Source organism: Podarcis raffonei, chromosome W, assembly GCF_027172205.1.
Source record: "Podarcis raffonei isolate rPodRaf1 chromosome W, rPodRaf1.pri, whole genome shotgun sequence".
Taxonomy (NCBI): domain Eukaryota; kingdom Metazoa; phylum Chordata; class Lepidosauria; order Squamata; family Lacertidae; genus Podarcis; species Podarcis raffonei.
The window spans coordinates 14,515,067-14,542,512 of record NC_070620.1 but is presented as its reverse complement, the minus strand read 5'-3'; the positions used below and the strand labels follow the sequence as shown (position 1 = coordinate 14,542,512).

At 42.6% G+C, this 27,446-nt stretch overlaps 2 protein-coding genes across 5 annotated transcripts; both read right to left on the bottom strand.

Moving 5' to 3' along the window:
- Window positions 1–1,630: 1,630 nt before the first annotated feature.
- Window positions 1,631–26,177, bottom strand: LOC128405941 (ubiquitin-conjugating enzyme E2 A). Of its 4 annotated transcripts, none has more exons than XM_053372982.1 (7): window positions 25,839–26,177; window positions 25,512–25,592; window positions 20,386–20,411; window positions 18,959–19,048; window positions 17,985–18,073; window positions 16,885–17,026; window positions 1,631–2,250 (listed from the first exon to the last, which is right to left on the bottom strand). In XM_053372982.1, exons 1-6 carry the CDS (start codon window positions 25,880–25,882, stop codon window positions 16,898–16,900), a joined length of 459 nt encoding a protein of 152 aa, XP_053228957.1. In that variant the 5' UTR covers window positions 25,883–26,177; the 3' UTR covers window positions 1,631–2,250; window positions 16,885–16,897. The 4 variants fall into 4 exon arrangements, with proteins under 4 accessions (XP_053228957.1, XP_053228956.1, XP_053228958.1 ...); XM_053372981.1 differs by lacking the exon at window positions 1,631–2,250 and adding an exon at window positions 14,846–16,469; XM_053372983.1 differs by lacking the exon at window positions 1,631–2,250 and adding an exon at window positions 14,846–16,469 and having other exon boundaries at window positions 25,778–25,856.
- On the bottom strand, window positions 2,259–4,225 carry LOC128405937 (uncharacterized). The gene has a single exon (XM_053372979.1). The coding sequence runs from the start codon at window positions 3,574–3,576 to the stop codon at window positions 2,560–2,562; it is 1,017 nt and encodes a 338-aa protein (XP_053228954.1). The 5' UTR covers window positions 3,577–4,225; the 3' UTR covers window positions 2,259–2,559.
- Window positions 26,178–27,446: the final 1,269 nt, after the last annotated feature.

Here is a 27,446-nt window from a genome sequence, read left to right as displayed (position 1 = left end):
TGGATGTCAGCAGAAGCTATTAATTTATATAAGGATAATTACATACCGACATGGAATGAGATTAAAAGAGACTTAGAGGTGTGGGCAAGGATGAAACTGTCCCTTTGGGGCAGAATATCCGCAATCAAGATGAATGTTGTACCCAAGATGCTATTTTTGTTTCAAACAATCCCAGTGACTAGCGGACTGAGACAATTTAAAGATTGACAGAAAGTGCTTTCAAAGTTTATCTGGCAAGGGAAAAAGCCTAGAATTAAATATAAATTACTTACAGATCTTAAGGAGAGAGGTGGATTTTCACTGCCAGATTTAAAAATATATTATGAAGCAGCATGCCTTCGTTGGTTACGGGATTGGATTTTGTTAAAAAATACAGATCTTCTAGATTTAGAAGGTCACAGCAATAGATTTGGTTGGCACACATATTTGTGGTATGATAAAGTCAAAGTTCATAGAGGTTTTTTAAGCCACGTAATAAGAAAGTCTATCTATGAGGTATGGAACAGATATAAGAGTTTGCTGGAAAGAAAACCATGGTGGCTTTCACCATTAGAAGCGATAGCACTTAAGTAAATATGAAAGGAGACTGGGCAACATACAGAGATCTATTGATGGAAATAGATAATAAATCAAAGCTAAGACCTTATGAGGAGGTTAAAGGTCTGATGATAGACTGGTTGCAACACCACCAGGTAAATAAAGTATTCAGTGAGGACAATATAGGTAATGGCTTTGAAAAGATGAGATCAAAGCTAGAGACAGAATTGTTGGATGATAAGAAGAAATTATCAAAAATGTATAAATTACTATTAGAATGGCACACCAAAGATGATGAAGTTAAAGTGGTTATGATTAAATGGGCAAAAGATTTTGGCTATAATATTCATCTAGAAGACTGGGAAAATTTATGGAAAGAGGGACTTAAGCTTTACAGCGTGTACTGCATTGAAAGAAAATGTGATGAAAATGATGTATAGATGGTATATAACACCAACTAAGTTATCTAAAATGCAAAAATGTAAAAATAAGGAATGCTGGAAATGCAAAGTCAAGGAAGGCAACTTTTTCCACATGTGGTGGACTTATAATAAAGTCAAAATCTTTTGGGCTATGATATATAATGAACTGAAGAAAATGTTAAAGGTTACCTTTGTAAGGAAACCAGAAGCATTTTTATTAGGAATAATAGGTGAGGAAATACCCAAGAAAGACCAAAAACTGTTTAGGTATGCAACTGTTGCAGCAAGCGTTTTAATAGCGCACAGATGGAAACAACAGGACTTACCAACGATCCAGGACTGGTAGACAAAGATGTTGGAATATGCTGAGTTGGCGAAATTGACTGGGAAAATCCGAAACCAGTGGGACAAAACATTTCACAAAGACTGCAATAAGTTCGTAGAGTATCTGAAAGATAATTGTGAACATCTAACAACACTGATAGGACTATAGTTTATAGAAAGCACCGATTTACAATAAACATTTTGTGATTATCAGAATTGAATAGAGAGTAAAGAGGGGAAATATGAAAAGCAATTGTGCTGCCAAATGCGGCAGTTCTTTCCAAGAATATCAGGACAAAAGGAATGAGGAGGTGGAAGGGGAACCAAAACAGTTTTATTAACAAACAAACAAACAAACATACAAAGCATAACATAAAACATACCCGACAGGGGCCACCCAATCTCCTCTTCAGCTGCCCGGAGCCCCCAGGTAGAGCAGCAGGAGAAAGACCCCGACCGTAGGTCTCCCAGCATCAGGTCCTTTGATCTGGGCAGAAGCTCCCCCCCCCCACCTATGGCTTTTATAGCCTGCCTTGATGTAATCAAGTGCACCTGGCATTACTCATGATTAATACAGAGCGGCTGAGAGTCTCCCACTACCTGCAGCCGGCATCCAGCCAGCACTTGCAACACAGAAGAACCCAATAAACTCCTGACAGGTGTGCGAAACACAAGAATCCAACTGGGGATGTTAAAGGGAAAGGGACATGCCATCTAACCCCTCAAAATACAGTTGTCTTCTGCATTTCCACTACATTCCACCCCGTGGCATGTTCCATTTCCTTTACATCCTTGGTTTCATTTGGGTGACGGTGTTCCACATCTTCTGGACATCGTTCTTATCCCTTGCCCCGTTCTGTTCATGCGCTTGTCCTGGGTGCCTGGGAGCCATCGTCTTTGGGAGAAGATAGGTTGTTCCTCATTAAAGGAAGGCTTGTGCATGTTCTTGTGGGATACTTAAGAGATCCTAAATGAAAGAAACAAAATTAATACCAACTAATAAACATTTAAGGTAACTCTGAAAATGCGTTTTATCATTCTCTTTGCTTCAGTTTAGCATAATCCAAACAAATTGGAGCGCTGGCTTGGGATAGCAGCACCCAATAGGTGGCCCTCAGGCCCCTACCAATTATTTCCCCTGGTTGGTCAGACCGGTTGGGATACACCACCCATACTTTTTGTCATGCCATGAAATCTGAATCTATTGATTCAGACTCTTTGCTACCTTTGTTTGTAGGCTGGTTTGGACCGGCTACTCCCTGGATAGTTGGTATCCTTATTTTTCACAGATAAGTTGAGCTATTCGCTGTCCTGTGGGGAGAATCACATCTTGCACACCAATATTATGCAGTAGTACTTTTATTTCATCTTGGTAACCAGTATCCACCACCCCTCCTAGTATCTGGATGCCCTTGAGGGCCAGCTCCAACCACGGTGCAATTCGCCCATACGTACCAGGAGGCACTGCAATCCCTATGCCTAAGGATACTGTTACCTGCCCTCCAGCTGGTACCACTACTTCCTCAGGCGTGATGAGATCTGCTCCTGCACTATCAGGCATTGCCCGGAGGGGTAGCTTACCGTATGGCTGAACCTTCCATACCTTGAGGTGGGTTACTGGTAAGAATATTCCTTGTGAGCTCATTCGCTGCAAAGTCCAGCATACAGAGGACGACTGTTCAAATTCAGCTTGCTCAAATACCTTCCCCCACCCCTTTAACGTGTGGGTAGGTGTTAGCTGCTTAATTTTTATGGGGGCGCCTCCATCGCTGGGGATTGTTTTAGGATTGATGGCTGCAGCGCACCACACTCTCTCATTTCCTTGGTATCCAGCCGACCCATCTGTGAAATGGACTTTATCCAGTTTGACCACAGAATTCTCTTGCACCTCCTCCCCTGTAGGTGTCAGTGCTAGCACCTGCTCCTGCAGTGCACTGACTCCCTGAGGCCCTACCCTTGCTCTGTCGGCAATGTACCACTTCCACTTAACAATTGAGGACTGCTGAGCCCGTCCTACTCTCGGACTAACAGATTCATCCTGAACCCATGCCATGATTGGAATGGCAGGTCTTAACATTACTGGGTCTTGCCCAGTTAAGCACTCAGTGTCTACCAAGGCCCAGTAACAGGCAAGAAGCTGTTTTTCAAATGGAGTGTATGATGCAGTGGGCAATTTCCTTGACCAGAACCCTAGAGGAATCTGCTTCCCTTTCTGGCCCCCTTTGCCATAAACTCCAGACAGCAATTTCCTTATCTGTTGACACTTGCAATTCAAAAGGTTGCCCTTTTTCATAGGGTCCGAATGGCATGGCAGTCGCTACTGCAGCTTTGGCTTCAGCTAAGGCTTTCCCTTGCAGCTCCCCCCATTCAAATTGGGCCTTTTTCCTTGTCACGTTGTAAATTGGCCCCAATATCTGTGCCAAATGGGGAATATGCTGCCTCCAAAAACCCCACCAGCTATTGAGCCTCCTCTTTGGAGCGTGGAGCCTGCAAAGTGGCAATTACATTGAGGGTTTTCTCAGGAATATGCCGCATAGGTCCTGCCCAGATCACTCCTATGAACTGCACCTGTCGTGCTGGTCCCTGGATCTTTCCGGGATTAATTTCCCACCCTCGGGCTTTCATGTGGTCACTTAAAATGGCTAGGCCCTGCTGAACCTCCTCTTCTGTAGGTCCTGATAGCATAATATCATCAATGTAATGGGCCATAAACAAGGTAGAGTTCAGTATAACTTCCTTTAAGTCTCTAGCCACCACCCCATGGCATAGCGTGGGACTGTGCACGTACCCTTGTGGTAAAACCTGGAAGGTGTACTGCCTGCCTTCCCAGGTGAATGCAAATTGATCCTGGGACTCAGGGGCAATTGCTATTGAGAAGAATGCATTAGCCAGATCAATTACGGCATGCCAGGTGCCAGCATTTTTCTATCTTAAATAATTTTTATTAACAGGCCAATCAAATCACATTATTTCCAAATCACATTAATTCCAAATTATACAGCCAGATTTTTAAATTTTGTTGGGGGTACCCATACTTCAAGCTCCGAACGGGTCCAAGCATCTCGTATATTGCTGCTTTAATTAGACAGTTCTGTCCAGATAGTCTCTTTATTACTTTCTTCATCTTCTTGTTGTTATCATATATTCCTTTCTTTGCAATCTCTGATAATCTTCACAAGCAGGTTGGAAACAAACATCCTCTGTGTGGGCTTTACATTTCCAAAAATCATATCACATAGGGACAGACGCCATTCCACACTTCCGTAAAGAATTTATCCTCGGTCTGTCCTTTAATTTTCCCAGGCTTGCTAAATATATCACAGAGGGCTCTGCCAGGTTAGATCACATTCCAATCATCATTCGCATTCCGATGATCCTGGTCCTCCTCCCCCCATCTTTCTTAGACAAGCCTGTTTTAGCGAGACGCCATTTAGAGCTGCGTCATAAAATTTTCCTCCGTACTCCGAAGTTTATCGATCCTCTCTTTTAATCAATAATTCACTCCACACAGTTCTTAAATTCCTGCTTGTGATTAATAACATGCAACGATCTTCTTTCTGGGGTGGAGGGTTATTAATACTCACATAAGGCAAAGAAAATAAAAGTTTTTTCCTCCACCCCCCTCCGTTTCACTCCAAACATACCAATCTCTTAATGGTGGTTCATCACTTGATTTATTTGTCCCGTCCGTCGCTCCGATCACAAAGATCCATTAATCAGCAGTCTTATCTCCCGAACTTTGCTTGATGTATGTGCTTTAGCTTCTTTCCAATTATATGTTTCCAATTATATTTCCGAGCTAAAGCGAACCAGCACGCGCTAATTGGAGACAGCGTCAGGAAGAGCCGACTTCACCGAAGGCTCATGCCAAGTGTCCGGCACCCCCTTCTTTTGATTCCGGGGGTGCATTATGGACACCGCTGGCAAGGCAGTCCCCCCCCCCATCTCCTTGGGGGGTTGGGAAGACTGCATACTTCCCATAGCAGCCTCTTAATTACCTCGTGTGGGTCGGAGAGATGTTATTGTCGGCCATCTTCCAATGCGCCACTTGGTGGCCCCCTGGCTCAAAGCACCAGCATTTTTCTCTTATTTGTTCCAATAAGGTCACTATGTCTGGCACAGCTACAGCCAGTGGCAGGGCATGCTTATTCAATTGCCGATAATCAACTGTCATTCTCCACGTGCCGTCTGGCTTCTTCAGTGGCCATACTGGAGAATTAAAAGGGGAGACCACTGGTCTTAGAACTCCCACTTCCAGCAATCCCTGAATGGTTTGCGATATCTCTTTATGCCCCGCCCCGACAGTCAATATTGCTTTACATATACCACTTTGCAAGGTGGTGGTACTTTTAATGGGGTCCACTTTGCCCTTCCCAGCATTATGGCCCGAATCCCAAAAGAGAACTGACCCCATGGTGTTTGAAATTCTCTCCCTTTCAATAAATCTATTCCAATGATATATTCAGGTACATGAGAGACTAACACATTTGCCCAAAAGGGTCTAGACTTTCCCAAAGCTAGACATACTGCCACCTGAGTGGTACGCTCTTCCCCATCCCCATAAGCATTGATATAAACTGTGGCCCCCTGATGCTTATCGGGGTTGCCATGTATCAGGGTTACCTCGGCCCCAGTATCCATGAGGGCCATTACATGCTGCACATTTGTTCAAGACCAATATATGGTCAGAGGTATATGAGGGCGCTGATCTCCAGGGATGGCTGTCTTTATTAGCCTTACCTCCGGAGTTTTGCCACCCCCCTAATCCATGGGCTGTGGTATCTCCCACCCCTGGGCCTCCTTCCAAGAGGGATAAAATGCCTCCTCTGGTGGGGCGGCTCCCCTTACTTGAGGATTGCTGTCTATCTCCCTGTGATCATCAGCACACCTCTGTTTCCACATCTTATATATCTTCATTGTTGCAATACCATCAATGTCTACTTTAGGCACCCCTGCCTTGAGAAGCTCCATGAACATTTGCCCCCATGTTATCTTACTAGCTGGCTTCTTGGCTTGCCTACTCTTGACTTGTTGAAACTTCTCCCCCTCTCTTGCCGCATGTGCCTGGGGCTTGGTGACACTTTCCCTGTGGATCTCTCCTAGTTGACTTAACAACACAACTACCTCCCCCACTGCTACCCCCTGTGCCGGTCCAAGCAGTGCTAACAGGACCTCGCATGTGGGGAGGGGCACCTTTCATTACACGTGCTCTCATTCCTGCGGTAAAACGCTGAACATCCGGCCCTGCAAACCCTTGCAAGTAAAGTCCAGTCTGCATAACCATCCCTCACAACTGCTCTACTGCTTCATCAATTGTTTGCCATGGGGGCATCTGTTCCTCCCAGTCCATTGCAGCAGGGTATCTAGTCCAGACTGCATGTGTTAAAGGGAAAGGGACATGCCACCTAACTCCTCAAAATACAATTGTTTTCCACTTTTCCACTACAGCAATTAAAAAAGATAATTTAAGGTAATCATGGACTGGGAGGGAGGGGAGTCGTGTGTTAGTGAGAGCGGAATATAACGTGAAAAATTTGAGTATGTTCATCCTCGTCGTTTAGTCGTGTCTGACTCTTCATGACCCCATGGACCAGAGCACGCCAGGCACTCCTGTCTTTCGCTGCCTCCCACAGTTTGGTCAAACTCATGCTGGCAGCTTCGAGAACAGTGTCCAACCATCTCGTCCTCTGATGTCCCCTTCTCCTTGTGCCCTCCATCTTTCCCAACATCAGGGTCTTTTCCAGGGAGTCTTCTCTTCTCATGAGGTGGCCAAAGTATTGGAGCCTCAGCTTCATGATCTGTCCTTCCAGTGAGCACTCAGGGCTGATTTCCTTCAGAATGGATAGGTTTGAGTATGTTATATTTATATAAAATGGAAACTTAATAAAAATGATTAAAAGAAATTTCGAATTTGCGAATAATTCAGGCAGACTTCTGGCCTGGCAATTAAAAAAGAAACAGGATGAAATAATTATTAATAAAATTAAAATTGATGAGATGTGGATTCAAGACCCGAAGGAAATTAGTAGGCACTTTGCCAATTTTTATAAAAAAGTTATATAAAGAAGGACCGGAGAAAATTGAAAAAATGACCTATTATTTGAATAAAAGCAAATTACCCATAATCCCCAAGGAGAAAATCTCTACATTGAATTCCCCAATAATTGCTCTGGAGGTGCAGCAAGCAATCCAAAGATCAACTATCTATTATTAAAAAAATTAGAGGAATCACTATTCTTACCTATGAAAGACATAATGAATGATATTTTCATAAACGGAATGCTACCGAACTTGTGGAAAGAAAGTTTTATCATCCTCATCCACAAACAAGGAACTGATCCCTCAAATTATAGACCTAATGCCTTGTTAAATAATGATTATAAGATTTTTGCTGACATCATTGCAAACAGGCTAAAAACAGTTCTGAAAGAAATAATCCACAAAGATCAAACTGGGTTCCTCCCAGGACGTTATATGCAAACCAATCTCAGATGTGTGATCAATGCTTTAGAATACAGTACCTTGTTTATAAAATTGATAAACCTGCTGCTATTATGCTGGTTGATGCCAAAAAGGCATTTGAGCATGTTTCTTGGAAGTTTATGAAAAATTTAATACAAGAAATCGAACTTGGCAAACGAACTTGGCAAAAATCTTTGCAAAGGAATAGATGTCATTTATAAATGTCATTTATTCGGAATCATTGGCTAAAATAATGATCAATGGTAAAATCACAGACGAGTGTAAAATAAGTAAGGGAACTCGGCAAGGATGTCCATTGTCACCACTGATATTTATCCTAGTGGTGGAGGTTCTGAATATTCCGATACGAGAAGAGCAGCTTGTTAAAGGTATTACACTGGGGAATAAAGCATACAAACTAAAGGCTTTTGCCGACAACCTACTTATTATGACTGAAAATCCTAAATAAAGCTTGACAAGAGTGTTAGAACTGATTAAGAATTTCAGACAAGTGGCAGGATTTAAACTGAATACCATTAAAACAAAACTGCTGGTTAAAAATGTACAAACACAGGAAAAGGAAGACTTAGAAAAAACATTGGGCCTGAAGATATGCAATAAAGCAAAGTATTTAGGTATTTGGATTGCCCCCCAAAATATAAATTTATTCCAGGACAATTATATGAAAACTTGGTCAGAGATCAAAAGGTATCTTAAGATTTGGAGCAGGTTGAAACTTTCATTTCTGGGTAGGATTTCCGTTATAAAGATGAATGTGCACCCCAAACTAATATTTTTATTCCAAATGATTCTGATACTGGGTGGAGCAGACTGTCTCAAGAATTGGCAAAAACAGATTTCTAAATTTTTATGGCAAGGGAAAAGACCCAGAATTAAACATTTAATTCTAATTGATATAAAAGACAGAGGAGGCTTCTCCCTGCTCGACCTGAAATTATATTATGTAGCAGCCTGCTTTACCTGGTTAAAGGAGTGGTGTACATTGCAAGACCTGGACCTCTTACACCTGGAGGGTTTTGATAATTGATGGGGATGGCATACTTGGCGTATGGGAAAGCTAAAGTTCGTTTTTTTTTAAATCGAATCATATTGACAGGAAATCGTTATTTACTGTCTGGGAGAAATATAAGAACTTGTTAGAGCCCAAAGTCCCCTGGTGGATCTCACTAATAGAGGTGTGTGCAGTGAAGAGAAAAAATACCCAGGGAGCTTGGCCAACATATAAAGTACTCATAAAGGAAGAAGATAACCAATTGAAGCTAAAAAATTTCGAGGAAATAAGGGAATACATATCTGATTGGTTTCAATACCACCAATTATTTGAGACATTTAAAACCGGTAAACTGAAGGGTTTTGCCACAGAGATTTCCAGATTTGAATCTGATTTGGTGAATTCCAAAATTAAAACACTTTTGAAAGTATACCAACTCCTCCTTGACTGGGAAGTCGAGGAGGAGGTCACAGTGGCTATGGTTATCGCAAGACTTTGGGTACACAATAATCCGACCCAATGGGAAAAATTGTGGAAAACAAATTGGAAATTCACAGCTTACTACTCTTTGAGAGAGAATTTCCTAAAAATGAAACACCGATGGTATTTAACTCCTTGGAAACATTCCAAGATGTATAAAAGTGTCCCAAGCAACTGCTGGAGGTGTAAAGAAAAGCCAGGTACTCTGTTTCATATGTGGTGGCAGTGCAAGGAAATTAGGGTGTTTTGGGAGGATAACCATTTAGAATTGGAAAAAAATGTTTAAAATATCCTTTAATAAAAAATCCAGAAGCCAGCCTTTTGGGAATTACAGATTTGGACATTCCCAAAAAGGTAAGAGGGCTTTTCTATATGCCATGGTCACAGCAAGAGTTCTTATTGCGGCAAACTGGAAGAGTGATAAATTTCCTTCAAGGTTTGAATGGATTTAGAAACTGGCTGAATTTGTGGAATTAGATAGCTTGTTTGATAAAATATAAACCAAACCAAACAAGGTATTTGTTTCAAAATAGGAAGTCTTTAAAATCTATTTGAAAAATAATTATTGTAGTTTAAACTCTGTCACAGCATTTGAATAATATCAGTAGCAGTTTTAAGTATGATGTATGACCTAAGATAGATTAAAATTTAATAAATTTTAATAATATCTTGTTCTGTTTCGGCAGCAAGCCAATGGTGAGTAACTGAAGTAAGGAGTGGACTGTAGAAAAAGACCATTTTTATTTTACTGTTTTGAGATTATTATTTTATATATATATATATATATATTTCTTTTTCTTTTTGCTTTGTGTTGATGTATATGGATATTTGTCTTTTTGTTGGTGTGTTAAAGTGAATAAAAAACAAAAAAAGCATGAGTCCCCTCTTTATTTTGCCTTAAAAAAAATAAAGTTGAAAAACTGAAAGGTGGCAGTATGAAGAAACCTATATGTAAAGTTGCTATTAATAATACATTTATTTATTTGTGGACATGTACAGAATGGCATGTTTTGTATTTAAAATGTTGGGTTATATTGTGGAAAGAACAGGGTGGGGGACCTTTTCAGATAATTGTCAAAGTAACTAGTGTTTGGTGATTGGTTTACCCAAGGTTGTGTGTTCTGCATTTGTGCCCTAAAAGCCAGAGATGAGGAAGCTGTGATCCTCCAGATGTAGTCCCCTGGCCATTGGTCATATTGGGCTGATGGGAATTGGGAGTCCATCATCATTTGGAGGCCCACAGGTTCTCCATCCCTGATATAAGCCCTGAAGAAGCTGGAATGGGAGGTGAAATCAGCAAAGCCAGAGTCAGATTTTTCTTTAAAAAAAATATTCAAAGGCATAATCCAAAGTTCTCCACTTGGGCAGGGGTGGAGGAGTGTGCCAGAGTCCTATTACAGTGGCGGATTAGCGCTATTAGCGGCTTAGCGGGCTTAGCGGATCAGCTGATAAGCGGCTTAGCAGATCAGCTGTTTAGCGGCTTAGCAGATCAGCTGATAAGCGGCTTAGCGGCTTGGGAAAAAGGGGGGGGAGGGAAAAAACCCTGCAGGAACTCGCAAGACATTTTCGTCTTGCGAAGCAAGCCCATAGGAAATTCGTTTTGCGACGCACCTCCAAAACGGAAAACCCTTTCGTCTAGCGGGTTTTCCATCTTGCGAGGCATTCGTCTTGCGGGGCACCACTGTAATTTTAAAAGAGCTATAGCACTAACATAATGCTCCCACTGAAATCAGTGGGCCTTAAATATGCTCAACTGTGCCACAACAGCTGTGATTTTTAACCTACAAGTCTATAAAGATAGCTCTGATGCCATTTTTGTGGGAGGGGGTTGAGGGAGTATGTCACACCTCTGTATTATCAGGATTATGCAAAGATAGACCAGCTTGTTTTAATTTTTGTATTTCATATTATAGAGGACAGGAAGCCCAGTGTCCTCCAGATGTTGTTGAACTTCAGTTCCCATGAGTTCTAGCCAGCATGTTTAACAGGTGATGAGAGTTGTAGACCTGCAACATCAGGTGCAAAGCCACAGGTTCTCTACCCTGTCATAAGAAGATCTAGGATCTGTAATTCTTTGGCATGGAATTTATTTTTTAGTGTGTGTGTTGCAGAACTTGCAGGATTTTGGGTTTTACCTTGAAGTGGTTAGGCTTCTGCTTTCCAAAACTGATGAAGTCATTGAATAAATTAAGGCATTATCCATCACCTTTTGACACTAACATGAAATCCGGAGGAGTGGTTTTCTTCTACTGCTATTGATCAGTGAAGTACTAAAAAAACACACCTCTGGGGGCTGATTCGCTTGTTTCTATATGTAGCCTCCCAATACTCATTTTCTTCTTCTGCATCTTTTGTGTACATGTGCTTGTATATCATGTGGACAGCAACAAGTAAAAGGTTCTGCCTTGCTACAGTAGCATGTGGTGTGTATGTGCGTGTGAGAAATTTTAATTTCCCTTTTTTCTCACTCCAAAACTAGGCTTTGTGGAAAAGGCCCTTCCCTTCCAGCAGCACGAGCCCTTAAGGAACATGTAGGCTTGTTAAGGATCTAAGAAACTACTACCTCTTCCAACCCTCTATCCCAGGGTTTCCCAAACTTGGGTCTCCAGCTGCTTTTGGACTACAATTCCTGTCATCCCAGACTACTGGTCCTACTAACTTCCATAGCCAGGAACAATAAGCTGGTTTACTAATAAGCCTGCATAACTTTTGTATATGCATAAAAATAATTTTAGCTTAAGCACAAAGATCATTGCAGGTGCTATCCAAGAAGAGGCATCCATCCCACCCCCAATGATAGTTGAGGGAAAGTGGAACGCCTTTTCTGATATTTGTACCAAGAGATTAAATCTACTGCCCAATTTAGTCAGAAGAACCATTTCAATCATAGAATTGTAGAGTTCGAAGGGACCCCCTGGGTCATCTAGTCCAAAATCTAGTTCCCGCTGCACACATGCATACACAGTTTTGCTTGTCAGTTGCCAATGTAAAAAGTTACTGCAGCATTTATAGAGGAAGCTGGGAAATGTACAGCCCTAAGGAACTGCTGAAGGTGGCATAGAATGTGTTCAGCAATTAAGAACCAGATGCATGGAAGGAGTACTCCAGTGACCATTAATGAACTGCAACAGGGGACAACCACCCTACTTAACCTTGTATCTGGTTAAGAAGCAAGAGACACTTACTAAAGCCTTATAGAGCTCATTGGATTTTTCACTTTTGTTTGCTCAGTAGCATGCAGGGCACCACTTGTGAGAGGAGTGTCATGAATTTCGCTCGTAAGATACCATGTAAGGCAGAGATCCTGTTGGACTCTAATATTCTTGGGTTTGTGTGCTGCAACCGCCTTCTTCAGATCCCACTAGAGATTTTCTATGGGGTTCAAGTTAGGTGACTGTGATGGCCGCTATAGAACCTTCCAGGACTACTTCTGCAACCCACCCTTGATGAAATTTGAGGTATGCTTGGGATCACTGTCTTGTTGGAAAATCCAAAGATGCCTAAACTTCAGCAGATGGCATGACGTTTCTGTGGGAATGTTGTGGACAGTAGGAGGGGATATATTGATTAAATATTATCCTTCCTCACTCATGCTAGTGAGTGAGATAGATAGATATCTCAGAGCTCATTCGCCTTCACACGGCAGAAAGCTAGTTTGCAGATTCATTTGAATCTAGTTAAGCAATCCAATTTGGCATGCCCAGATTGGAGTATATTCCTGGTAAGACCCCTTTGTTCCCTCTTAAAAAGAAATAAAAGACACAAATCTTTTCCTTATGAGTAATGAAGTTTACTCACGTTCAGTTCACAGTATGATCCCTGAAGGCAGCGTTTAGCTTGTAGTTACAGATACAGTGTGGCTTACATCCTTGTAAGGATGGGCCGATGTGCTGCTGGCACAGAGCCAGCAGACAGCATCAGGAGCAGTGGCCAAAATGGAAGAGAGTGGCAATAGAGAGGAGGGATGGCTGCATGACTGGCCCCTTTGTAGAGTCTGCAAGGGTCACGTCCACCTACCTGGTCACATGCAGGTGGAAGGATATTCCAGACCAGGTTTAACAAGAAATTCTACCTTGGCTGGAATAACACCCCGTCTGTGTCCACTCTAGGGAAACAAGGAATGTTGTATTTGACTGCTCCAATGGATCACACACACCCCAGTTTCCTCCTAGGCTATTCTGATACTTCAGTGAATCCATCCTGTCTTCCACACGCTGCAAGTTTCCAGTGCCAGAGGATGGAAAGCAGCCCCAGAGCATCATCGAGTCACCACCATGCTTCACTGTAAGCAGAGTGTTCTTTTCAGCGTATGCTTCATTCCTCTTCCTCCAGACATAGTGCTGATCCATGGGGCCAAAAAGTTCCAATTTTGTTTCATTGCTCCACAGAACAGAATCCTAAAACTTTTGTGGCTTATGTATATGATTTTGAACATATTGGAGCCAACCTTTCTTGTGCTTTTGGGTCAGTATTGTGTACATCTTGGGAGTTCTGGCATGGAAACCCCCTGCATTTACTATGAGCTTTACTGTGCTCACTGAAACCTCAGTGCCTGCTGCCACCAAGTCTTGCTGCAGCTCTTTTGCAGTCGCTGAGGGTTTTTCCCAGCCTACCATCTCAGAAATCTGGTTGCTGTCGCAGATAGCTTCCTTTTTCTGCCTCATCTAAGTAGTGTGACCACTGTTCCTTTAACTTTGAACCTCCAAACTATGCTTCCAACAGTCTCTCTAGGAACATTCAGCACCTTCACTATCGTTTTGTATCCTGCTCTTTGTTTGTGAAGGCCAATGATCTCTTCTCTGACCTTCTTGGACCATTCTCTTGACTTAACCATATTCATAGCTGGCAACGTTTCCCTTTTTTAAAGGGAAATTCCCTTATTCTGAATAGAATTCCTCACAAGAAAAGGGAAAAGTTGACAGCTATGGCCATATTTCTAACTTGCAGCCAAATTTGACACTCCACAAGCCCCTAGCCAGCTCTGGTATTTCATGTGTTGCAGCTCAAGCACACCTGGTGCAACTAATAAAGCCCTTAATTAGTTGCATCAGGTGTGCTTGAGACAACACCTGTTGTATTCGTGCTGTTGTGAGGGATTCTATTTAGGGGATTCAATAATAGTGAGGCTGGAGAAGCCCATATAACAGGCATAGGCAAACTCGGCCCTCCAGATGTTTTGGGACTACAATTCTCATCATCCCTGACCACTGGTCCTGTTAGCTAGGGATGATGGGAGTTGTAGTCCCAAAACATCTGGAGGGCCGAGTTTGCCTATGCCTGCCATATAAGTTGCAATTTCAGCTGAATTTGGGGAAACCACTTGAAGCATCCGTTGTGTTGAGCTACTTCAATTGCTTTTGTTTGATTTGCTCATATCAAAATTTACAGACTTTCAGCTGTTTTCAAATAAACCTGATTTGCAATGGGGGTTGAATAATTTCAATTGCATATGGAAGGTAAGCTGCTTCAGACTGTTTCTATAATATAAGCTCCCCAAGCAGGTGAAGCCAGCTTGAAGAAGGGCAACTAGCAGCAGCATTATTTTTTCCAGAACATTTACCAGAATAAAAATAGTGATAGGTATTTTGCCGCCTTCAACAATAAGCACTTTAAGATTATACATTTATTTACAAGTAACTGTAAAATGTTTTGTACGTGGGTTAATTGTGTGAAGTTGAATTAATATATACACAGAAGACACTGGAAGAGCAAACACATTGATCAGTCTCCTCCGACACTGCTGCTTAAAGTATCTAAAATGTAGAAACTGAGCTTACAAAACTGCTTTTCCAAAGGTTGAACAACTTGATAAGGGAGGTGAGAGATTGAAAAATGCAGTAATAGCACTTGTGACCTCCTTACTGTTTTTTTTAAAAACAGAAAGCAAAGCAGTAGCATCTTATTTTCTCTAGTAAGAGACAGAAGGATTAGTTATACAGGTGAAACTCGGAAAATTAGAATATCGTGGAAAAGTTCTTTTATTTCAGTGATTCAACTTAAAAGGTCAAACTAATATATGAGATAGACTCATGACATGCAAAGTGAGATATGTCAAGCCTTTATTTGTTATAATTGTGACATTATGGCGTACAGCTGATGAAAACCTCAAATTAACCATCTCAGAAAATTAGATTATTAAATGAAATCAGCAAAACAAGGATTGCAAATAGAGCAATATTGGACGTCTGAGAAGTAGAAGCATGCATATGTACTCAGTACTTGGTTTGGGCCCCTTTTGCATCAATTACTGCCTCAATGCGGCGTGGCATGGATGCTTCAATAGCAGCCTTCAGCTCTTCTGCATTGCTAGGTCTCATGTCTCTCATCTTTCTCTGTGGTACCTCTGGTTACATACGTAATACTGGTTACATACTTAATTCATTCCGGAGGTCTGTTCTTAACCTGAAACTGTTCTTAACCTGAAGCATCACTTTAGCTAATGGGGCCTCCCACTGCTGCCATGCTGCCGTCGCACGATTTCTGTTCTCATCCTGAAGCAAAGTTCTTAACCTGAGGTACTATTTCAGTGTTAGCGGAGTCTGTAACCTGAAGCGTATGTAACCCGAGGTACCACTGTATTAGTTTCACCTTCTAAGTTGAATTACTGAAATAAATGAACTTTTCCACGATATTATAATTTTCCGAGTTTCACCTGTAGAAAGGGAAACAAGCACTTTGATTTTTCTCTCATTCTTTGCGCGCCACAAAGTTATTGTCAACCCCTGTCCCATAGCAATCTTCAAAAAGCCTTGAAAACTACTAAGCAGTTCGGATATTCTTAAAAGAAAGGATACCTAGCACTTCCTTAGATATGTTACCACACTACAATGATAAATCACTTTGCACATGACCCACAGAACAAACTGTAACCTCCTTCCCTCACCTCTGATGAGCTTAAAATAATAGCCCATTTTGCAATTTGAAATGCTTTCATCACATTGCTGAACAGAAAAAAGGAAGAATGAGAAAACAGCAGGGAAAAGTTAGTTCTTCACACAGTACTTACAGATGCATTGAAGTTGATACAAGCAGTTAAATGACCAGCCTAGACAGATCAGCACTTGAGTCACAGTTAAAAATGTATATTGTAGATAAACATTCTTTTTAAAAAAATCTAGCTACATTGTGTATAACACAATTACAATTAAAATATTAGTGTAGAATAGAGCAGGCATGTCCAACAGGTAGATTGTGGGGTGTTCCTGGCAGATCTCTGGCCCCTCAGCGATCTCCTTAAAAAGAAGCAAAAAAAGCAAAAAAACAACAACCCCAACCACAACTTTGGCTTCCTGAAAAAAGTTCAACAATTATGGGTAGATAACTGCTAGTCTTTTTACGACAATGAGTAGATCACTGACAGATTTTTTATAATGTGAGCAGATTGCAGTCTATTGGGAGTTGGATGTCCCTGCACTAGAGAAATGCACAATACTGCCCTAATATGAGGTGGTAGATCACAGAAAGTGGAATTCAGCCTTATTAAGTCTTTTACAAGTAACCCAAGTACAGTACATTTGACCTCATGGGGGAGGGGTTGCTTTCTGTTGTCCAAGGAGAAAGAAGCTTCAGTAAGGTTGAGTGGCAACAGCACAACAGCTATTTTGCTTTTTAAAGTAAATGCAGTGATGCTAGGAGAACAACTCAGACGCATCATCCAGGGTCAACAGTCACGCCAACTCTGCTCTACTATTGCAGAAACCCGTTTTTCATATTCCCGCTTATTCTCTTGGTATAGCTGAGCTGCCTGGCTGTTTGCAGGACTGTTTGGATTAGGCTCATCCAGTAAAGACTGTTTTGAGAAGAAAAAGATGGATCAGGCTTCATAATGAGGTTTCAAACAAAGCAAGCAAAATGGTTAATTCAACATATCAAAACTTGACAGATGTACCATGTATATTAGGAACGTTTCTTGGATATTTCAGGTCCCCTGCTTAGCCTGCACCTATCCCATTGTTTTTAACACAATGACATGCACTCTCCACATGTACAAGTTACACAATTAACAATTATCTTTGTTCCAACAGCAAAGCTTAATGTGTGCAATGAGCCACTCCTTTAAGCCTACATAACTATGCTCTGAATCAGTTCTGATGGGAGAACAGTCCATTAGAGAACCGTCCAAGGCTTTTGGCCTTGTGAACACCCTACCAGCAGACATCTTGCATGGGCTTCAAGCGACAGTTTGAAGGTGGATGACTTCTGAACATTTTCAAAAGTGCAAAAAGGAAGGGGAGGAGAAAGCACACTCTCAAGACTGTAAGAATATGCTTCTGCTACACCAAATACGCAAAAGGTAATCATCACCACTAGAAAAAAGTAGTGATGCAGTGCTTCTGAAATGTATAGCTGCTTCAGTTTGTGAAGCCATTTTGTTAATCTTTTTGGGCAAGTCACAGAGTGGGGATGCAATGTATCACTAATTAAATTGGGGGGGGGGGTGTTCTTTGAAGTGCTTTTAACACTTTAGGCCCTTCCCAGTTGTTTAGTCAGTAGTGTTTCAGTTATTTTGTATTTTACCCACATGGTATGTACATTTATAGAATCACAATCATAGAATTGTAGAGTTGGAAGGGACCATGAGGATCATCTAGTCCAACCCCCTGTAGTTATACTATTGCATTTTATAATTAAGAGAAATAAAAGGATGGGTCTTAAATAATGATGATGGAATCACATGGCAGATAGTTCACCAGATAGTTGTGTTTCTGCTTTCATGGTTATTACAGAAACTAAATCCCTGATGTTACCTGTATGGATGTTAAGATGGATGATACATCATAGGTAGGACTCCAACGGTTCTGAAGAATATCCAGACATATACTACCATCTGCATAGACTACAAAAGGAAATTAATGGGTTTCATAACAAGAGCCAGTGCCCTGCAAGTTTCTCTTGCCAGGTTGCCACTCACAGCTCATTGTCAGCATTTATTGAATAACTAACTAAAGTCATGCACAGAGTAAGTGTCTGAAGCTTGTTCCTCATCTGATTTCCACAAGTTATGAAACAGGCCCCTGGTGAACTGAATCTGTAAACTGCACCTTGCTCCACCAACACATCCTCCTTTCTGACCTCACAACTATGTTTATGAAGATGTTCACAGCATGGTATTTCAAGCAAGGATTAAGCACCAGGAACACATTTCCTTTCTAAGATCTATGCAAGTCTAATGCAAGTCTAATGTGAACTTTGCAATATAGGCTTTAGAATTCTTCATAAAGTGGGGAGAGGAGAGGATATAAATGTAGGATGAGAAAATCCACTGAAAATAAAGCTATTAAAAACTCATATACAAAAGCATTAGCATCTATAGGAGTGCTAGAAATCTAATTGGTTACACTTGGCTAGTGACAAGAAAAGTTTGTTTACTATAGGGTTCCATCAGAAGTCATACAACCAAAATATCAGAAGCAGACAAGATCTAGGATTATAAGAACCCAAACAACGAACTAGTACTGCTACTAAGTAGATTTGGTTTCATTTAGAAGTTTTCCTCTTGCCTTTAAAATTAAAGGATTCTACACCTCAGTGATCAGGGGAGTCACTCGGGAAATCACCCTATTCTGCTAGAAATTTAAAAGGCCATGTAGAATGGATTCTCAGCAACATTTAGCATATATTTATATGACTGCAATTCCCTTAAATCATCAGTATCCAGTCCATTTCCATGACTATTGCTGTAGTTAAAGACACAAACCACTCCATTTTAGATGGTACATACCATTTGGATGAAACATCTTAGAAACAAATCTAACAGTAGGTGGCTTGTTTGGATATTCTTCTGTGAATTCTATGGTAAGCTTGAAAGTTCCTGCAATTGAAAGAGGAAAGGCCTAATTATCTTGTTCACAGATTGAAACTTCCCCTGTACCTGTTGTGCAGATGCTCCAGCAGTTTCACGGAATTCCCTAGGTATAGGAGATTCAATTATTACGTAGTCTGCTATTCCACTGACAACAGTGGGCCAGCCAGATGCCTCTAGGAAGCTCACAGGCCGCTGCCACTGCCACCACAATTACAAGGCCTCGCAGGCCGTCGTTGCTTTTGCCACTGCCGCAAGGCCTTGCAGGCCACCACAAGGCCTCGCAGGCTTCTGCTACCACTGCCCACTGCCGTGGCAAGGCTTCATAGGCTGCTGATTGTGCCACTGCTGCCAGGCGGCTGCCGCTTCTGCTGCCTAGCAGGCCTGCTGGCAGTCCCAGATTATTTGTATTCACTATGACTCATCACCGTACTTTGGATTGTCCTGAATACCACCATTTGGTAGTGAAGCCCAAACCCAAGTGTCTCATTTGGATGCATTTTGGCTTGCCTGCTGCTGAAAGTGACCATTAGGTGATTGATAATATCATCATTTATCCATTTCAGAACCTTAAGTAGTAGCAGTTGCCAGTGATATACCGCAATATTGAAAACTAGTTATCACCCAGTCCTACACCTGACCTTCCTGCTGCTTGGCAGGAAGCAGCCAGCCCATCTCACTTGGGGGAGGCAAAACAGTATTTGGAAAGCAGCAACCAGTAATCACCATACACAGGGACAGGACTTCTCAAATTGCTTGCAATTGTACTGCTACCTGGAGTTTTGAAGGCTGTTCGCAATATATTGCTGGGTCAAATATAATGAAACTGTTATTGCGATGTGGGCTTCAAACTGGTTTTGAACAATGTAGATAGACCACATGATCAGAACAACCAGGGAGGTGAATGAAGTTGACAGCAAAGTGCTAGAAAGGGGATTGAGGAGAAGACTACAATTGTCAAAATGGGAGGGAATGAACCAGTATTTTTATCCAGAGGAAAGAGAAAAGGGACCATGTATTTGAAACACTCTCTATTTATGGAGATAGCCATCCTTGATAACCGTTGATCAAAGATATATTGCCTCTGAACACGTATGATACACTGTTACCTTAAGCAGACTTCGTTTATAAGAAAAAATTCAAATAAGTCCTTAAGTAAAGGGCACTATTTACACAGTAAGCCTAGTCACCACTTACAAGGCAAAATGCTTAATTGCAGCTGGCTGTGTTTTAGCCGAGAGAGAGCAAGGACAGCTGATCCATGAAATCCTGGGAGTCGTTAATATATTGATTACATCCACCTTCTGTTCACTGAAAACATTTTTTAGTTTTGTTTTAATACTTACCATCTTCAAATGGGGTTCCCTCAGGCCTGAAAGAGGAGAAAGCATATCAGCACCTCACATGTTGTTTGCCAAACTTAGTTTACTGTTGAACTGGCAGTCAGCCTTTACAGAATGACATACAGTGGTACCTCAGTTGCCGAACGTAATTGTCAGTGCTGCCCAAGGTCCCAGCTCACACAAGACCAACGCTGCTTCTTGCTCAAGTTTAAAAGTCTTTATTGAAGTTCAGTTTCATTTCCAGACGCGCAGCGCGCAACGCTACGTCTATCCATCAGACCGTAGAAGTCCCATCTGAATCTCCTCCCCCCTGACACCAGCTTAAGATTCTAGCCTTACTCCACCTCTTCCTCTGTTCCTTCTTTCTCTGGGTCCTTCTGCTAGTCGGAGTCTCAGCCCTCCTAGATTCCTCTGACGCTGATTCTGCTGACTCTTCTCCCCCCCTCCTTCTGGCTTTAGGACCTGGCTCCCAATCCGGGTTTTCTGCTGTCCCGCGCTCCTCCACATTTGAACTTGGCGCGCGCGCGCAGCCTCCCACTTTCCTTCTGACCGTTACACTTGTGTCACTGCTCCCCCTTTCGGGGAGGCTAGCTGGACCTGGCCTTCCCTCCGTCTCCCCACTCCCCGATGGAGGAGAAGCTGGTCCTGACTCACGTGACTCTTCCCCCCCACTGTGCTCTGGTGGGGGAACTGGCCCTACTCCTCCGCTACTCCTTTGGGACTCCCCTCTGGTTCCTTGTTTATGGATCGTCCCCCCTGGGACTCGCCTCGCCCTTACCATAGGCGCCCCCTCCTGGGAATCTTCTGATTCGCTGGAGAAGCTCATGGAATCTCTCGGTCCACTGTCATATTCCCCTACGCTCCCCTCTGATTCCTCTCCTCCGCTCTCTATTTGCTCTCTCCCCTGCTCTTCTGCTCCTGAGCCTCTGACAGTAATCCATTCTGAAAGACCGTTCTACTTCCAAAACGTTCAACAATCGAGGTGCAATGGGTGGTCGGCAAAATCCATGGGGGGAAAATGGAGAAACGTGCCTCAGAAGCTGTTCGATTTCCGAGGCACGTTTGAAAATGGAAGCATTCATTTACGGGTTGTCGGCATTTGAAAGCCGAAACATTTTACTTCCAAAGCATTTGACAGGCAAGGTTCCACTGTATAGTTGAATTTTGACCCATGCCCAGCACAGAAATGGGGGTCAGAGTGAGCAAGCTTTAAGAGTTTCGGGAGAAAAAAACCAAAAGTTTTAGCAATTTCACAATTTCTACATGTGGGTAGTTTTACTTATGTAAATAACTTCTACCAAGCAGTCACCTGCTCCTGTGCTGCTGCCACCTCTAATCCTGCTCTCAACCCAGATGCCATCTGGGTCAAATGGTGGGGATACCACCCCCAAATACTCCATAGCATTGTGTAATTAAAACAGCAGTGCTAAGGAAACTGCACACTGCTCACCGCCCCAGTTTTGCTGCTATTTTAAAAATAAAGGCAGCAGCATGATGGTGCTGCATGGCTCTGGTCTGATGGCAACCAATTTGTCACACAGAAAGGTACCCCCAAGGGTCATTTAATCCAACCCCCGGCAACACAGGAATCTCAACTAAAGCATCCCTGACATACGGCTATCCAACCTCTGCATTAAAATTTCTAGTGAAGGAGAGTTCACCACCTTCTGAGGGAGATCGTTTCACTGTCGAACAGCTCTTACCACCAGAAAGTTCTTCGTGATGTTTAGTCAGAATCTCATTTCTTTGCATTTTAATGCATTGGTTTGGGTCCTAGCCTCTGGAGCGGCAGAAAACGAGCTTGCTCCCTCTTCAATGTGACACCCCTTCAGATATTTGAAGACAGCCATCATCGTTCACAGGTGACTGGACATATACTCAACTAAGAAACTTCCTCCCCTGAAACACCAGGACCCAATGGCCTGACAGCTAAATATTTAAAAAACAACTCCAGAACTCTCTGGTGCAGCCATTGAAAGATGTTATGAATGAAATTTTAAAGAACGGTAAAGTACCAGAGGCCTGGAAAGAGGCATTCATTACCTTAATCCCAAAGCAAGACGCAGACTTAAAGGTAGGTACCCCTGCCCGTACGGGCCAGTCGTGTCCGACTGTAGGGTTGTGCGCCCATCTCACTTAAGAGGTCAGGGGCCAGCGCTGTCCGGAGACACTTCCGGGTCACGTGGCCAGCGTGACGAAGCTGCTCTGGAGAGCCAGCACCAGCGCAGCACACGGAAACACCATTTACCTTCCCGCTATAAAGCGGTACCTATTTATCTACTTGCACTTAGGGGTGCTTTCGAACTGCTAGGTGGGCAGGAGCTGGGACCGAAAGACGGGAGCTCACCCCGCCACAGGGATTCGAACCGCCGACCATACGATCGGCAAGTCCTAGGCACTGAGGTTTTACCCACAGCGCCACCCGCGTCCTAAGACGCAGACTTACTTTTGGTTAAAAGCTATAGACCGATCTCTCTATTAAACGACGATTATAAATTATTTGCAAACATCTTGGCCAATAGATTGAAAGGAGTCTTGACAGAAATAATCCATTATGATCAAGCTGGTTTTCTACCAGGACACCAGATGAAGGATAATATAAGGAATATAATTGATGTTATAGAGCACACCTGGAAGTTAGAAATGAGATGGTAATATAAAAGATGAATTTTGAGGAGACCTTTGGGAGAGGTATTGATGCAGTATACTCCAATCAACAAGCAATGTTAATTGTGAATAATGTTACAACAGAAAAATGTAAGATATTAAAGGGGACAAGACAAGGCTGTTCCCTGTCACCATTATTATTTATTTTAGTGCTAGAGGTCCTGGTGACGAAGATAAGCACAGATGAAACAATTAGAGGAATAACTGTAGGAAATAAAGCATATGAATTAAAAGCATTTGCTGATGACTTTGTGATTACGGTAGAGGACCCCAAAAACTCATTACCAAAGGTATTGGAAAAAATTCAGGACTTTGGACAGGTGTCAGGTTTCAAACTGAATAAAATAAGACTAAGGTTTTATTGAAAAATGTGATGGAGCAATACAAAAAGGAGTTACAACAGATAATGGATTTAAATATACATTAAAAAGTAAAATATCTGGGGGTATGGTTGACAGCTAAAATATTAATATATTCAAAGATAATTATGAAAAAAATGGAAAGAAATAAAAAGGAATTTAGAATTTGGGGAGAATGAATTTATCGTTATGGGGGAGAATTTCAATGATTAAAATGAATGTATTGTCAAGAATGTTATCTCAATCAATCCCGGTGATAAGCAGTACTGGATGCTTCAAAGAATGGCAAATATATATTTCTAGATTCATCTGGCAAGGGAAGAAACCAAGAATAAAATATAAATTATTATCAGATATGAGAGAGAGAAGGTTTTGCCCTGCCGGATTTGAGATTATACTATGAGGCATCTTGCATCTGCTGGATCCGGGAATGGATAATATTGAAAAACAGATATGTGTTAGATCTAGAAGGACATAGTAGATTTGGATGGCATGCATATTTATGGTATGATAAAGTAAAAGTACATAAAGGATTTCAGAATCATTTCAGAGGTGATGCACGGCACCTCTCCAGCCGGGAGAACGCGCATGGGGCTAAAGAAGCCATAGCCCCGCAGGAGCCTCTTTAGCCACGCCCCACCTCTCCAGCCGGGAGAGTGCGCGCGGGGCTAAAGAAGCCCCCCGCGACCCTCTCCCGGCTGGAAAGGTGACGCGCGGCTATGGCAGGAGCCTCTATAGCCGCGAGCCACCTCTCCAGCCGGGAGAGCACGCGCGGGGCTAAAGAAGCCTTAGCCCCGCAACCCTCTCCCAGCTGGAGAGGTGACGTGTGACTATGGCAGCAGCCTCTCCGCTGTGCGCCTTTCCACTGCTCCCCGACCTGCTCTTTGGGGCTGGTGGTGGGCTTCCCCCCGCCAGCCCCAAAGAGCAGGTCGAAAGGAACCTGAAGCCTGGAGAGCGAGAGGGGTCGGTGCGCACCGACCCCTCTCGCTCTCCAGGCTTCCAAGGTAGCCGCCTGAAGGCAACTGAGCGCACCTTAAACGGCACCTTGTTTTAGAGGGGGAAAACAAGAGGGGGGAAATTCTCCCCCTCTCTGCGCAGCGCCTCCTGCCGCTTCCTGGTGCGTCCTATGGTGCGAAAAATATGCCTGCAGAAGCCTTTCCTGGAGCCCACATGGTCCTCTCTTTGCAGCTGAAATTAGACTTGGAAAAAAGCATTCTGTTGTACTCAACAGAATAGGTCATGATGGGTGTGTGGTGCCCACAGCAGTTTCACCTGTTTGCACATGTGTCCATAGGCCCAAAAAGGTTGGCGATTCCTGCCTTACAGCAAGAGATTTTTTTAAAAATGTACAACACACCAGAGGCTGCTTATTGGAATTAAAATAAATTTTGTCCAGCACCAGCTCTAGTTTTTGTAAACTAACACAGAAACACAATCCTCTCTGCCTGGATATATGACTTTATAACACTGTTGAGATTTTTTTTTAATTTTAAAAAAAGACCTTCCGCCATCACTGGACAAAGAGGAAAATACAATTAAGAACAATAGCTGTTACAAACAGTCATCCCTGCAAAACTACATGACCTCAGAGGATGAGCAAAACTAATTATAATCATTAAAGCAATAATTTTAATAGCACATAGACCCTACTATGAACATCTTAGAAACAGGAGAGGAGCGAGATGCAGCTACAGTTATAATTATTACACTTGTGTCTTTCTTTTTCTTCCCAAAATACAAGCAGTTTTCTACTGTAATAATATTACTATAATAAATACATGTATCGAAGACATATCATTCTGCACTCCTGGAAAGCATAGAAAGATACATATATACCTAACTTTATGAAAAACACTGAATGGGAACAGGCATTTTCATTTTGTGCTCCTAGAAGGAACAGCACGATATAAGTGAAATAAGAATAATAATAGTAAGAAGAGCACACACTGGCAGACCCCCCCCCCTCAAGATGCGCGATAAGGATTGCTGATTATTATTCTGAGAGAAACGGAGATCTGGACAATGAGATTACAGAGTTTTAAACCTCTTTTTTCGGATTTATTTGGAAAAGGAAGAACAGGCGATCCAGGCCTGCCTACTCACCCAAATATGACCGCGTTCCACACCATTATGTTGTTCTCCGAGGGAGCCCCACTGACTCCGGCTGGAGGGTCCTCCTGAAGCCTGTTTTGGGAGGGAGGAACGGGAAAAAGAGACACCCAATTCAGTGGCGGGAGAGAGTATCACCGTCCACCCAATCAGGGCAAACGACGTAACTCTCCATCCATGTGCGCCACTGCCTGCCTTGTGCAAGTAACACAACTCTGTCACTACGCTACCTTTATTAGCGCCATGTTGGATCACCTCACCTCTTCCTTACTTGCTTTCCTCGTTAGCCTCTGGGAAGGGGGGTCCCGACTCAGCGCTTACCTTTTGAAGTCCCGCATGAGGCGCCTCCGGGCGGGCGTGGACATCGCGAGCTCGCGATGTTAAAACACTCATACACACCAGCCCCCAGGGAAGGTGGGGCGCGGGGCACAAAAGGCAGTGGCAGGTTCCGAGAGGCTCCCTGAGCTGTAACACCTTCTAACACTTCAACAAAGGCGCGGGCGATCAAACGGCAGGGCGATCAAACAACGCGTCTTAACAATGGCGGAGGCTGCTGGGCAGTTCCAGACCGCACCACTGCCGTTGCGAGGGAGGGGTCTTTGGTAATAGACAAGAGGCTGCGCTAGATTGAGCCAAATCAGGGCAATACCACTAGAGAGAAGCTGAAAGTGATCACACTTAAGAGTGGGCAGTGACGTAAACCGAAAGATTCTGGACGATACCAATGGAAAAGGGGAGCATAGCTGTCAACGTTTCCCTTTTTTTAAAGGGGAATTCCCTTATTCCGAATAGGATTCCTCGCAAGAAAAGGGAAAAGTTGACAGCTATGAAGGGGAGGGAGAAACCATCCTGTGTATAAGCCTCTTCTGTAGTACCTGTAGGCTTCGTCTTGGCTGCCCTCCTCCTTATTGATGCATAAGAACATAAGCCCAGCCTGCTTGATCTGGCCAATGGTTCATTGAGTCCAGCATCCTGCTCTCACAGTAGCCAACCAAATGCCTGTGCAAAAACCGGCAAGCAGGATTTGAGCACAAGGGCACTCTCCCCTCCTGCAATTTTTTTAAAAGATATTTATTAGAATTTTACAAAATGAAAAAAGAAAAAAGAAAAATACAAAGTAAAAATAGATTAAAAAAAAACAGTTCCATCTTTCCATCACTTTCTTTTGTTTGCTTATTTCCCGGACCTCCTCACACCTCCCTTTTTGTATTCCAGTTCAGTTTGTTAGTTCAGCAAATCCTTCCCCTCTTTGTTTATCCTAATCTTTAATCTTAAAATAATATAACATTAAATTTTTGTCTGTTAATAGTCCTTTTTTTTTCATACACCTTATAGCATTATAGCTAAAAACCACATAACTTTCATCCAACATCATTTTAACACTCATTAATTTTACAATATTTCTGTAGGTAGTCTTTAAATTTCTTCCAATCTTCTTCCACCGACTCTTCTCCCTGGTCTCGGATTCTGCCAGTCATTTCTGCCAGTTCCATGTAGTCCATCACCTTCATCTGCCATTCTTCCAGGGTGGGTAGATCTTGTGTCTTCCAATACTTTGCGATAAGTATTCTTACTGCTGTCGTAGCATACATAAAGAAAGTTCTATCCTTCTTTGGCACCAGTTGGCCGACCATGCCCAGGAGAAAGGCCTCTGGTTTCTTCAGAAAGGTATATTTAAATACCTTTTTCATTTCATTATATATCATCTCCCAGAAAGCCTTAATACTTGGGCACGTCCACCAAAGGTGAAAGAATGTACCTTCAGTTTCTTTACATTTCCAACACTTATTATCGGGCAAATGATAGATTTTTGCAAGCTTGACTGGTGTCATGTACCACCTGTATATCATTTTCATAATATTCTCTCTTAAGGCATTACATGCCGTAAACTTCATACCTGTGGTCCACAACTGTTCCCAGTCAGCAAAC

What these genes read in the sequence shown, in the direction of transcription:
- LOC128405937 (XM_053372979.1), bottom strand. Translation starts at nt 3,576, where the DNA reads ATGAAAAAGGGCAACCTTTTGAATTGCAAGTGTCAACAGATAAGGAAA.
- LOC128405941 (XM_053372982.1), bottom strand. Translation starts at nt 25,882, where the DNA reads ATGTCCACGCCCGCCCGGAGGCGCCTCATGCGGGACTTCAAAAG. An exon ending in GGGAACCCCATTTGAAGATG is followed by an intron (nt 19,049 to 20,385) that starts GTAAGTATTAAA and finishes TTTCAATTGCAG; the next exon opens with GAACTTTCAAGCTTACCATA. An exon ending in TAAGATGTTTCATCCAAATG is followed by an intron (nt 18,074 to 18,958) that starts GTATGTACCATC and finishes TTCCTTTTGTAG; the next exon opens with TCTATGCAGATGGTAGTATA.